Source organism: Macrobrachium rosenbergii, chromosome 14 (genome assembly GCF_040412425.1).
Source record: "Macrobrachium rosenbergii isolate ZJJX-2024 chromosome 14, ASM4041242v1, whole genome shotgun sequence".
Classification (NCBI taxonomy): domain Eukaryota; kingdom Metazoa; phylum Arthropoda; class Malacostraca; order Decapoda; family Palaemonidae; genus Macrobrachium; species Macrobrachium rosenbergii.
Genome location: NC_089754.1, coordinates 33,424,884 through 33,439,638, shown reverse-complemented (window position 1 = coordinate 33,439,638; position 14,755 = coordinate 33,424,884). Strand labels below are relative to the sequence as shown.

Here is a 14,755-nt window from a genome sequence, read left to right as displayed (position 1 = left end):
GCAATAATTGAAAATACAGATTACTGGACCCTGGGTTTGTTATTTTTCATAACAAATATATTATGATGACACAATTACAGTCTTGTTAAACTACTGTATCTAATAAAGTAATAATGATAGTAATAATAATATTAATTTTATATTGTAAGCTCATTTCTAATGAACAAACAAGGGATAATTAAACTAACATCATATTCCTAATCCAAACTTTGACAGTCCAGTCCAGGGAGCAGGTTATGAAGACCTTGTTGTGGAAATGATTCCATTGCACTTCTCGAACAGGGGCCAGGTGGGCAGGATATCGAATCATAGAATGGGTGGAGACAGTGCTACATTGGAAGACAGCTCCTGTGTTTACACCCACCAACAACACTTGCTCATCTTCAGGACAAAGCGCTATACAAGTCGGTGACCCTAATGGGAATAGAGAAACAGGTGCTTCTCGAAGTGGTTTGCAATTACAAATTCATTCTGGTAAAGAGTGATTTGTGTCCTTTGATATCTAAGGAGAGTCTAGGGGACACAATACACATATGTATAAATATTTTACATTTTATGTATAAATATTTTACATTTTTGCAAATGATATTACAATCCATTCATTAGCTGTCCTGTCTGCAATAAGCATGCAGTTCCTAGTCTCCAATACAAGATGTTGAAAAAATCCCCAAGTTACATTGGACTTCCGCCAGTCATCCAGCATACAAACTCTCAGTTCATGAAATACCAACTGACGACAGACCAGAATTTTTCACATTATACTGAAAGCCTTCTTGGCTTATCTTCCTTCCTTATCTTTTATCTTCCTTCCTTAATGCCCTTCCCTCTGAAAACTGACCTGCCATTACTTACACATCTAGGGCACTCTGGATGGGTTTAAAAAGATAACCTGCATCTATTTATTCACGATTTTCCTTATGAGAAATCCTAACATCGTAACAATAAACATATTGAGTATCCCTCTCCTCAGAAAACTCTCGTCATTCAAGACCCAACAAGTCTAAGATGGTCTTTGTTATGAGGATATATAGCGGTCTGAATTCACCCAACGGCCTATTTTACTATAAGCAAAACGCCCTAAGTGATGTCTGGGGATATTAAACAGGCCACTTTCTTTAGCTCTTTGGATTCCTCTAACTCATTAACAGATAATTCTCTTGCAGTTGATAATTACAGTACAGTCAAATTCTTCATCATCCCTACAGTTTCTTCACTTAAAAAAGTGAATTACAAGACAAACAACATACTATAAGTGAACAAGAGCAGAAAATACCGGTAATGCTCACCTTCTAGACCAATGGGAGCACCGCCAATAAAACTCCTGCTTATCTTTTCTTTGAAGTTCAGGAAGTCATTGTATGTAAGTTTAGAGGAATGAAAAACCCAGTGGGTGACTCGACCATCCAGAGACACTGAGAAGAATTGCAGGTCTTCTCCTGGTTCACTAGTTTTCCACCGGACCTTTTAGAAGAGCAATGCAAATACGTACAAATTATTAGACTTTATCTCGGAGGTTCCAGTGACATCTTGATTAGAACTTAAACGGTCAAAAGATGATGCAACATAGTACAGATGAGTTTTCTTATTTACAGTATTTATTCACTACCCAGGTACCAATTCTATTAATCAACAATTTTTCTTACTAAACAACAAGTAACAATGACTTTGCTGGAATGATCAACAGTACTTACCTTTGTGACTGGTAAGACATGTTTACCATTCATCGTTGTGGAAGTAACTGGAGTGGAAGACAGAGACTGAATGTCATACACCACAATGGTACCATCACTCCAACCCCCTGCCATTAATCTTGCTATCTGAGAGTGCAATAATATGAGAAAAATAAAGCCCTAGACTTTCAGAAATTTCTAAGGTATACTGAAATGCTGATTTTATGTATGCCCTCACTGTCTTGAATTTCTAAGGCACACCATCTTCTTTCGAGAAGCCTAATGGATGTAGCCTAAAGTTTTGCTATTTAGTTAAAGAAGAGAAAATAAACAACAGAAAGGAAATGATGACACGTAATATTACCTGGGGGTGGAATTGGACTGTGATGACACCACAAGGGGCACGGAAGACTCGTTCTGGAGTAACAGTATTCTTCAGGTTGTAAACGCACATCATTCCTGGACCTTCACGGCCTCCTATCTCACCTAGGGAGCAAAAGATGTAATCACCAATAAACACATGCAAAAAATATGTAAAATATAATTCCTTTGGTTTAAGTTATATCTAAGGAAAAGAGGTTTCAATATCAATGGGTTACTTGTGGCTTTTTATACGTGCACTCACAAATATCAGGTATCAAATTCACTGTGCTTGGGAAAAATTTATATCCAAATGGAATTACAACTGATGAGTGCATCTTCTCGGGTCAGGGTTCAAACCTGGGTTTAGATATAGTGATAAACAGTCGACTCGACCACTTGGTTATCAAGGGAGATATAAGTTGATAATGACTCTAGTGTACATATTCATGTGGACTTCAGGTTCTGTACTCTACCTTAACTCAAACACTACATAAGGTACCCAAGAGGTAAAAGAAAAGTGACACACACTAAACCTCAAGATTAATGTAGAATCATCAGACCAGTGTTGAATGACACTGAAAGATGGACTTACAAGGAATGTAAGCAGCAGCGAAGAGATCTGGCAATATGGGGCTCCAAGCGATCTCCGAGACGATGAGTGATTTGGTATTGTCATACTTGAATCTCCAAAGTGGAAGTAATGAGCCATCCATTGGTTTGTATTCATCACTTCCGTCTTCCCAGTACTTGAAATCTGTTCTTTCAAAGGGTATAAGAAGGGATTAAATGATTAATTAGGGCTTATATTACATAATCATATTTATATGAGTAAAATGAGAGGACTTTAATACCCAGCTGAACTCCTATATATCAACTATATGACATAATGTATATCTGATACTTTCAACGGTGATTTTGACTTAATATGTTGCTTATTCTCTTTTCTAAGATATTCATTTCGCTTACATATAAAGTATGTACCTTTTACTGCAGTTTTAGTGTTATACTCTACTGTTAATCCAATACGTATATAACACTGACCTTGCAGGATATCATCAAAAATATTCTGAGTGACCATCCTTTCAACCACTTTGGCAACACTGTTGAGAGGCCCCAAGTCGAAACACATCTCCCCGAGCTTGGGCTTAGTTGTTTTAGGTATCGAAAGAGTGAAACGATCTAAGGGCTCATGGAAAAACAAGAGAGAGAAAAGAAAAGAAGGTCAGAATCTTGCCTGGCAGAGAAACCATTCATGTTTGCAATCTGACAATATCACAGAACACTTACATTTAATTGTTAAGAAATGGAAAACTCATTATCTACCAAAACTCTTATACAGGTATATCTGAGAAGCTAATTCTGTATTTGGCATCTAAATGAATGACCACACAAGGAAAACTGTCTTATACACATCCATGTGATTTCCTCCATGTTTCCACCATGTGACCCCAAAGAGTAAAGCTTTACACTAGGCTATCAGTTAGCACATTCAAGTTTTGTAGTCAAGAAATTCTGAAGTATAAGTAATAGAATCATGAAAACAAATGACCAACACTTTAAAAGTAGATTGTAAGCACAATGTTAACTACTTAAAAAAATAAAATACTATAGTTTTTCAAATTAGCAGAGGCCTTATACTTTAAAAAAACTAGGCGGGGAAACTTTTTATTACCCAGATGCTACCCCTAAAACATAACATAATCCTTTCACTTCTGTTGTGATAGGATGATTACTTGGACAATGAAATGGGAAGATATGTACAGTTACAAAAACTCTGCTTATAAACAACTATTCCAGCATGTTTTGCATTTCAATGGAAAAATGACTGTACATCATATGATGAACTACCATGTCCAATATGGCACGATTACACTTGCAATCTTGATCTGTTTATTGCGGCACAAGTCCAGTACATCACAATTACCAAGTCTTGAGAGGTGGTTCACAAGGCCAAGAATATTGTACAAAAACAGGAGGCATAGATCTTATGGAAATTGTGTAGAAGAGTACCACAACAATTACTCATCCAAGTTTAAACAAGATTTTGGTCAGTTTACACCCTCCAACCTGACTTAACCCTTATAACTACATTAATATAAAGGTTTTGTAAACTGTAGGTCATACTGAGGGCTCAGCTTTGGATATCTATGATACATTAAGCAAATTCCTATGTGGCATTTTCTGCACAATGGCCATTTTCAAAATCCACTTCAAACCATAACTGTAGGCTACGTCAGCTATCTGTCTGAAACTAACCTTCTGACCACTGCGGTCCTTTGTTGTCGAGACAGGTTGGAACTCTTCCTTTATACCTTCCTTATTTGCGAAGAATATGTGCATTATGATGTAAAATCAGCTATGCTTTATTATCACAACTAAAATTTGGTTTATATTATTCTAGACTAAAATCTTAAAAAAAAACAGTCGACAGAACTTCTACACTGAAATAAATTATTGCAACATAAATATTTATTCCATGCAAGTTAAATTTTTTAATATTCATCACACTTAGGAACCTAAACAACCAAATCAATTATTCTAACATAAAAAAATATTTATTCCATGCAAGTTAAATTATTTTTAATGTTCAGCAAACCCAAGGGAAAACGTGATCAGTGCATAAAACTATACATAGACTAAAATGATTAGGTGAAGTCCATTTGTTATGTTTATTTGTGAAATTACAAAAATAACAACATTAATTAGTGAAGATTCTCATAAAGAAATTTATCTAGCTCAAATTTAGAGACATCAGTACCCAGTAACCTAAATGAAATGTAAGGTACTGTACTATGCATAAACAATATGTGTGTATATATACATGTATATATATATATATACATATATATATATATATATAATATATACATATATATATATATATATATATATATATATATATATATATATATATATATATATATATATATATATATCAATTTCCCACTTATGAAGGGGTATCCCCAGAAAACAGTACTCCCATGTTTATACAATCCCTTGACCTCCTTAAGAGGGAGAGACACTATTAAGAAAAACTTACTTTGTTCCCATGCATTCCTCTGTCCCTCTCATCATCTTCTCTTCGCTTCCTTTCTCGTCTGAGCTTTTCCTCCTGGTCTTTCATGTAGACGTGGTGAATGTCGTTTGGGCTGACGTTCATGAGAAATCGGGTGGCGGGAGGCGGATCGGTCTGCATACCAATGCCCTGGAAAGGAGTGAAGTGACATCGTACAAAGTCTTGGGAGATTCTCTTGGCTCCCCAGATCTTTTAACTTGATTTTACTTAAATGACGATTGCAGTAGAATAAATTATATAATTATTTATACAATACAACTGTCTCTTGTAAGTGTTATTATAAGTACGTAAATCTATCAAGCAAATACAATGTTAAGCAACAAGATGTCAGTCTAAACACTAAGATCTGCTCCCACGATGTTAAGTTGATGTGAGCAACTGGAAACTGTAAAATACCATTCAAAATAAATATATGTAACAGTATCACTACAGGATTGTCTAACTAAACATACGGTTTACATACAACACCAGATACGAACCTCTGACGAATCTTTCAGTAAATGCAGTTCTTAAAATTCTTAGTCAAGGGATCCACATACCTTGTACACAATCTTAGTGGTCTGGGAAACACGGTCGCTGAAGTTGAAAGGATTTGGCTGTGAGTCTATTTTGGCTAACTCCTCCTTAGATATTTTTCCTTGATACAGTTCCTCCAACTCACGCCGTGAGTCATCCTTGAGGCCCTCCAACTCTGAATCTGTGGATAATGATGAATCTTTTAGAATGGAACATATATAAATTTTAGTGTAAGGTTTAGTTACAAATGAAAGTGATGGGTGAACAAAGAATTCTCTGTGAAGAACGATGGGACGGACAATATGTTAAATACTGCAGTGCAGACTGAATTTAACACTGTGTCACAAAACATGCATTTCATAATGGTACCAAATGAAGCAACCAGGAAATGTTCCTGATTTCAAATCATTCAGCATTCCTGAAGAGACAGAAAAATAAAATTTGGGGAAAATGTTGCAAAAATATTCAAAAGACAGAAGACTGTCCAAAATAATTTCTGTTGCTACAACATTCCTGAGATCCTGTCTCAGTATACCACTTTTTAAAAGTAATCATTTCGAGAAGTGGCGGATATTGCCAGTGGAAAGAGTCATGTTATGGTTTTTAGGACTTAGACTCGATCTAAGATGACATTTTAAATTGGATATGCACAAGATTTGACGAGAGCTCGTTACAACTCGAACCCTGTACAACAGAACCACAATGCAAAAAGGTTAATCATGATGAATTTGGGTCTCAATGCACGCAAAGACAAATTACTGAACAATAAGAAAGACTACATGGTAATTAATATCCACGAACATAATTCGATCGAGGTAAGTCTGTTCGATTTGAGGGTGATACATAAGATAAAAAAATAAAGAGATAGAATGATAATCCCACAATTACATCTAAGGAAAATTACTGGGTCTCATACTCACGAGGAGGAACGTATGACCCACAGATGCAATCAATAAAGGATGTAATGGCCAGAGCATAATTGTTTTTTGTTTTATTTCTCATCTGTGAAGAAACATGATGAACAAAAGCAAAGGCCTGAGACAGAAAACCACCTACTTTTATTTATTTCCTCAGTTTTGAGAAGGGTATGTCCCACACAGTATGCTCCTGGTATCAGCACCATTAATAGCTCATTATTCTGAATTTGTCTTCATATTGTACCCTAAAGCTAAAACAATTACGACAAACTATGCTTGGTTTGATTCCTTCATTAATTCATAGTGCAGGAAACCCTTCAGTGCTCATTAATTCACAGAATATGGGACCTTTCAGAGTGCTTATTAATTCACAGAATATGGGACCCTTCAGAGTGATCAATAATTCATAGAACACGGGATAATTTAAAGTGCTCGTTAATTCACAGAACCGGAGACCCTTCAGAGTGCTCATTAATTCACAGAATATGGGACCCTTCAGATTGCTTATTAATTCACAGAATATGGAACCCTTCACAGTACTCATTAATTCAATCCACGGAACATGGAAACCTTGAGAGTGCTTATTAATTCACGGAACAGAGGACCACTGAGAGTGCTCGTTAATCCACAGAACATGGGACCCTTGAGAGTGCTCATTAACTCACAGAAAAGGGGACCCTTGAGAGTGCTCATTAATTAACAAAATCTGGGGCCCTTTAGAGTGCTCATGAATTCACAGAATATGGGACCCTTCAGAGTGCTAATTAACTCACAGATCATGGGGCCCTTCAGAGTGCTCTATCTGCCAGCAAAAGACTTACAAAGTTTCCCACACAAAAACTGTTTTTCCTCATATCATGGTGCACCTCTCTACCTACTTGTTCTAACCTTCAGATTCCGAAGACTCATCGTCGTGTTGTGGCTGCTGGAAGTCCAAGAAGTAAACACTGTCGTCCTCTTCCATTTTCTTCCGGGTTCCTCTCGCCACCTCTTCTTCTTCCTCCTCCACGATGGGCTTCTCACCCTTCAGGTGGATCTTGGAAGGGATGTAGAGGAGATTCTGCAGAGGGTCGTTGTGTACCACCTGCTTGTAATAACCTGTGCTGAAGTCGTAGACGAGTTCGTCTGACACAGAGACGAACTTAGTGCAGAGGGAGATCAAGATCTCCGGCTCGTTTTCTTCGGGTTCCTCCTGAAGGAGATGAAGGGAGATACACAGCAGCAATGAAAAGGGCCCATAGGTAAAAAAAGGCACCAAGATATACATTGCTCAGATCTCAGAAAAATTGTAAAAATGAATAAAGTATGCTACAGTGACTGTAAATTGCTGTTTAAAAGTGAATTACGGTACAAAATGTATGAGCCCATTTATAAAATCAGATAGCAGATCAATACTTCTTCAATTATTTGCCTAGTCATTATATTGCTTAAATATTTATTCTCTCCCCTCTCTCTCTCTCTCTCTCTCTCTCTCTCTCTCTCTCTCTCTCTCTCTCTCTCTCTCTCTCTCTCTATATATATATATATATATATATATATATATATATATATATATATATATATATATATATATATATATATATATATATATATAATGTGTGTGTGAGAAAGAGAGAGAGAACGAAATTTTCAAAATTCCGCATACAACCTAACTGAAAAAACATACCACCTTACAACTATGGTAATTTACGAACTTGAAAAAACAAACACAAAACCTATAGTCCGACCACCTCACCTCCTCATCCTGCAGAAGGTTGAAGCAGACCATCTGCATGGGCTTCTTCTCGGCGAACTTCTTCCAGTACTTGGAGTCCTTCAGTTTGTTGTTCTTGGGCTTCTTCGGTTTGCTCTTCTTCCCCAAGGCCGTCCGCATTCTACACAATAAGGCACTTGAAGATAAATGCGATTAAAGAAGGGGTGATTTGCAAGGGGAGATTGTTGTAACTGCCCCCAAATCCAGGTTTGGTGTGGATGTCAGTGAGTGAGTGTGGGATTGTTGTTGTACGTGAAGGGACACGCCAGTAAATATTGTAGCTAATATTAATAAATCTGTTAAATATTCTAGTAACTCCGGTAATAAACTTGATAAATATTCTAGTAACTCCGGTAATATATTTGCTAAATATTCTAGTAATTCCGGTATTAAACTTGCTAAATATTCTAGTAACTCCGGTAATAAATTTGCTAAATAATCTAGTAACTCCGGTAATAAACTTGCTAAATATTCTAGTGACTCCGGTAATAAACTTGCTAAATATTCTAGTAATTCCGGTATTAAACTTGCTAAATATCCTAGTAAACCGGTAATAAATTTGCTAAACATTCTCCTGGCTCCAGTTAGTAATATAGGTTATATTCATACACTTACTCAATAAACTTACTAAATATTCTAGTAACTCCAATAAGGAATATAGTACTTTGGCCGAAGGCCAAGCGCTGGGACCTATAAGGTTACTCAGCGCTGAAAGGAAAATTATGAGTAGAAAGGTTTGAAAGGTGCAACAGGACGAAAACCTCGCAGTTGCACCATAAACCACTTGTTAGGAGAGGGTGGAAAGTAAGACGGAAGAAAGTGAATATGAACGGAGGTACAGTAAAAGGAATGAAAGGGGTTGCAGCTAGGGGCCGAAGGGACACTGCAAAGAACCTTCAGTAATGCCTACAGTGCACCGCATGAGGTGCACTGACGGCACCGCCGCCCTACAGGGCGTAGCTTCAATAAAAACTGTAGCTAATATTCATAAACTGGCTAAATATTCTGGTAAGGCAAGTAATAAACTTGCTAAATATTCTAGTATCTCCTCAGTATTCTAGTAAAACCAGTAGATAATGTAGTTAATGTACGGAAACTAGTTAAATATTCTAGTAACTTCTCAATATTCTAGTAAAACCAGTAGATAATGTAATTAATGTACAGAAACTGGTTAAATATTCTAGTAACTCCTCAATATTCTAGTAAAACCAGGAATTTCATGTATCAGGTTTTTCAGGAAAAACAAAACTGAAGATAAATTTTGATGTTGCACTGTTCTGATCCTATGTTTTAGCGTAAAACCAAACCAGTTCTTCATGTATCCATGTGTATCCACTTCACGATGTTAATGATACTGACGGTGTCCAGGAAATATTTTTTAATTATGTATGCATATGTACAAACATACAAACTTCTCGTCCTGTAAATAGCTCTGTTGTCAGTTCCCAGAATCTTTCAGTATAATCTATATTCATGACTCTTCCCCTAGATTTCATATTCCGCTAAAACAAACTATGCATAAATAGTAACATTTCCAGCGCCAATGACCATAGTTGTTGTAACGCCAGTTTTGTAATCCAGAGAATCAATTAATATTAGTCTTTATATATACTCCGCATTCCTAGCAGACCAACACAGTAGACTTTTCTTAATAATAATAATAATAATAATAATAATAATAATAATAATAATAATAATAACTAGATTTCAACTATCATTCTACACTAGAAAAGGCTAAGGAACTTGAGAGAGAGAGAGAGAGAGAGAGAGAGAGAGAGAGAGAGAGAGAGAGAGAGAGAGAGAGAGAGAGATAATAATAATAATAATAATAATAATAATAATAATAATAATAATAATAATAATAATAATTAGATTTCAAATATCACTCTACACTAGAAGAGGCTAAGGAACTTGAGAGAGAGAGAGAGAGAGAGAGAGAGAGAGAGAGAGAGAGAGAGAGAGAGAGAGAGAGAGAGAGAGAGAATGTGGTCTTACTTTTTCAGAAGTTTCAGTTTCCTGTTCTGCATGGCAGGCCTGGCTCTAGTATCCACAAGCCTGGGTCTTCCTTTGGTGCTGGCTACATCCTTCCCGAGGATTCTGGACAACTTGGCGATCATCCTCAGGCGCTGCAACATCGGGGATGAGGAATTGCTGACGGGGGAGAAAATAAAATAGTTTAGGGGGAGGTTCTGTCGAGGAATTCCGCAATTGACCAAAAGCTGATGAGGAATTGCTGAAAGGAGAGAAAATAAAATGTCGAGGGATTCCAGAAACGGCCAAGAGAGTGTGTGAGTGAATGATAGACTTAATTCAGGTCGCCAATGAAAATACTGTTTGGTTTTACTAGTCATAACTATAAGCATTTTGCAAATGTACCATGGTAAGGTGGATCAGTACCAGGAATTCCATATAGTGAAGCTGTCCTCTCTCTCTCTCTCTCTCTCTCTCTCTATTTATATATATATATATATATATATTATATATATATATATATATATATATATATATATATATATATATATATATATATATAAAGACAAAATCCACGAAGGAAAGAGAAACAATGGAGTGCTGCAAGACCTTTCGACTTATAGTCCTTTCGTTCCTTCGTGAATTTTGTCTTTATTTATATTCATCACGTCCCATATTTTCGTGATTCAGTTATACATACATACATATATATATATATATATATATATATATATATATATATATATATATATATATATATATATATATATATATATATATACATATACATACATTCTTCACAACTAACCATCTATACTATGCATTCGTTATTGTCTAAAAGTACACGGCTCTTTCCTTATCAGTCCCTCTACCATCTGTCTTACTTTTTCAATCAAAATCTTACCATACATCTTCCCCCGTATAGTAAGTCACCTCTATAGCCTTTACCTTTACACTTATGAAAAGTTACTCCTGTCACTCCGGATTACCTTACAAACCTTGGTCAGCCACTCAATCACCTTATCACCACATTACCTCAGCATCTCACATGTAACCCCATGAACTATTGATGTCGTTCCTTTTTTCAAGCTTAATTTCCCTCCTTGCGTCCTCCACAATCGATTCCACAAGCAATTTCTAACTTACCCTAACCCATTCCACTCTTGCATCACTCAGCTCTGCCAATCTTCTGTCTTCCACATACAAAAATGGATGAATAAATAAATAAAAGGCTAAATTGCGTCTTTGATTATTCTTACCCCTGCGAAAGACACGTCAGATTAAACGTCTAATATTACGAGGAAAAATGGAATCTGTCAGAAAACGAATTAGCATTAAAAGATATCCAGTCTTCTATAATGCAAATCACCTCAAAACTGCCTGACTGTATCATTCTAGCCAAACATAATTTCAAAGAGAATTGATTCAACCACAGATGCGGTTTAAAACGACAGACAATCAATATTAAATGACCGATTATGGGTCAGTGATGACATTTCGAAGAGAATTGATATCTGGGGAAATTGTCTGCTGTTTTTGGTTACGTGCCAAACGACATGGATATCCGCGGCCTGGGAAACTTGCTCTCTCTCTCTCTCTCTCTCTCTCTCTCTCTCTCTCTCTCTCTCTCCCATTTATACCCTACGACATGCGAAGATAATAGACCAACACGAACACTGGACTGACTGAAATCTTTATTTTGAAAACCATAACTACCGTTTGACAGATGGTGTTCCGATAATGGGGTTAACCTTTCTCTCTCTCTCTGTCTCTCTCTCTCTCTTGCTGAAGTCGGCCATCAAAGGAGATTTATATCAGAGGATACAGAAAGGGAGAATAAAGGTTTTCTCCATATCTTGTCATTGATTTAACCCAGATGTTGCCTAAACACTGCAGTTATTGATGTCTCTCAATGTCTCCTAGTACTCTTGGAGATAGTAAAGATGGTAGTTGTTAAGAATGACACACACATATCTATCCATATATGCACACACATATCTATCCATATATGCATATATGTGTGTGTGTATATATATATATATATATATATATATATAAATATATCTATATCTATCTATCTATCTATCTATATATATATATATATATATATATATATATATATATATATATATATATATATAATGAAATTGCACGTCTCACAGTTGAAAAACTGTTTTCTTTCCCATTAATTTGAACTAACATAAAACACGTAAAAATACTTTTCTATTCCTTTGTTAAGAATAACACACATATCTACCCGTATATGCATACATATGTAAATATATATATATATCTATATATATATATATATATATATATATATATATATATATATATATATATATATATATATAATGAAATTGCACGTCTCATAGCGAAAAAAACTATTTTCTTTCCCATTAATTTCAACAATCGAAAACACGTAAAAATACTTTTCTAATCCTTCACGTAAAATGATTCAGAATTCTCTTTCCTGACTAAAGATTCCTTCTTCAAACCCCCCCCGTTCTAAGAAATTAATTTGGAACGAAACTGCATTGCACTCTAATTGTATAAGATTGTTTGTACTGTATAATTTTTTCATCAGAATTTGCCTCGGCTGTTCCAAGAATACCTGAAATAAAATTGCAGCTTATTGAAGATTAAGGCTAGTTTTACGTCTGAACAATAGCTTAACTTTATACGATGATGCCTGTTTGGTTGTGACTTTTATTGACAAATTGCAAAAGCAATAGAAATGATACAGGTAAGCCTCTTATTTGCTTCCTTCATGTAATATTCTCATAAAAGCCTTTTATAAAGTATATATTTCATTTTACAGTTAGCATCTTATTACATTACAGACATATACATCAACCCTCACGCACATATGTGTGTGTGTGTGTGTCAGTATATGTAGTTGAATAAATTATCAATATAATGCAAGGAAAATATCAAACAGTCTAGTCATTTATCTTTTGGATAGGTGACTAAACAGATGTATTTGAATTTGGAGGACCACAACGATTTATACTACAAAGTATACTCAAGTATATTAAGTATATTAAAAGAAGAAAGATTGTAAAAGGTTATAAATGCCGAAGCAGAAAGAGAATTCCGGAGCCGAGTAACCGATGGAAAGCAACGGCCATTTTTCTGCAATCCGAGAATGAATGATTTACATATTCATTCATCAACCCTTAGTCAACCTCACTCACTCCCAAAGATCACTACCTTCTTCACTTAAACTCTCATTATTTTCTGTCCTATGTCATCAATCTTTGTTTATATATACTTCAATTCATTCATTCCCAAAGATACCTACTTTCTTTATGTAACCTTTAATATATTCTCTCACGATTTTCTGTCCCCATACAAAAACATCCATTCTGTATATGACCTTTAAAATCATATTTCACCGTTTTCTGTCCGTATACCTACAAAATACAACGGAAATATCTGAAGGGAACATAAAACAACCCTTTAACAACAACTGAAACGAAAACACAAGAAACTGAATCGAAATAGGGTAGGTCACATGAGGTCAGACGATGTTTTCGTGATACGGTAATCATTTTTATTGGCTTCCCCGAGGCAAATGGTTTTAACCATCATGTGATATATTCTTCTTCTTCCAGGGAAAAGATTTATCTTGTGGCGACTTTTCCCCGAATATGAAAGATTATGAAGTATGCCGATATATTTTGATGTTTCAGTGTATGTGTATATATTTGTATAAGTATTGAGGGCAGTGGAAACAGACTGGTACATAAAATCATCTTTATTTGTGCCGACGTTTCAAGACAACACTGCCCTCAGTTCTTGATACATCTGACTGATTTGCTGTCCTGCGGGTATCCTTTGTATAAGCATATATATATTATACATGTATTATATACATATATATACATACATATATACAGTATACATACACACAAAAAATATTTTTCATCAAGTTAACAACTATATATATATAACTCACAGTACGTTGCATTAACACAAGAGAGAGAGAGAGAGAGAGAGAGAGAGAGAGAGAGAGAGAGAGAGAGAGAGAGAGAGAGAGAGAGAGAGAGAGAAAATAAACTTAACGAATTAAAGTCGCGATAACTGTGACGAAAAATATTTTTCATCAAGGACAATTAACACCTAGATAATATGGGAAAAACCTAAATAACTCACAGATAATCGTTGCATTAACACCAATAATTATTCTAGTCTAGTTAATTATTTTACCGTTGTCACTCCAATAATTACTAATTTTCTTCCTTCGGATTACACGGCAACAAAATTCTGGAAAAGTGAGAGAGAGAGAGAGAGAGAGAGAGAGAGAGAGAGAGAGAGAGAGAGAGAGAACACATAAAATCATGAAAATTATGTAACATTCACCCGAAAAAAGCTTCCAGTCTTTTATTCTGCGGGGTATAATCACAGCATCCAGAATACTGGTAAATCTGCTATTTTATGAGACTTGATTCAAGGAAAATAACGATCATAAAAGTAGGATCCGAAG

The 14,755-nt window shown here is 35.5% G+C and overlaps 1 protein-coding gene across 2 annotated transcripts in view; it reads right to left on the bottom strand.

Annotated features, from left to right (window-relative positions):
• LOC136845605 (dynein intermediate chain 2, ciliary-like) overlaps positions 1-14,755 on the bottom strand; it is a 187,653-nt gene that overhangs the window by 754 nt on the left and 172,144 nt on the right. Inside the window, exons 4-14 of one of the 2 annotated variants that reach the window (XM_067115768.1) lie at positions 10,291-10,446; positions 8,278-8,416; positions 7,431-7,734; positions 5,649-5,806; positions 5,074-5,238; positions 3,075-3,219; positions 2,626-2,787; positions 2,035-2,156; positions 1,692-1,817; positions 1,287-1,461; positions 189-414 (exon numbers count right to left, since the gene is read on the bottom strand). In XM_067115768.1, coding sequence (XP_066971869.1) covers positions 189-414; positions 1,287-1,461; positions 1,692-1,817; positions 2,035-2,156; positions 2,626-2,787; positions 3,075-3,219; positions 5,074-5,238; positions 5,649-5,806; positions 7,431-7,734; positions 8,278-8,416; positions 10,291-10,446 — 1,878 coding nt within the window. Of the gene's footprint in view, positions 1-188; positions 415-1,286; positions 1,462-1,691; positions 1,818-2,034; positions 2,157-2,625; positions 2,788-3,074; positions 3,220-5,073; positions 5,239-5,648; positions 5,807-7,430; positions 7,735-8,277; positions 8,432-10,290; positions 10,447-14,755 lie in introns of both variants that reach the window. The other variant, XM_067115767.1, reaches the window with a different exon arrangement.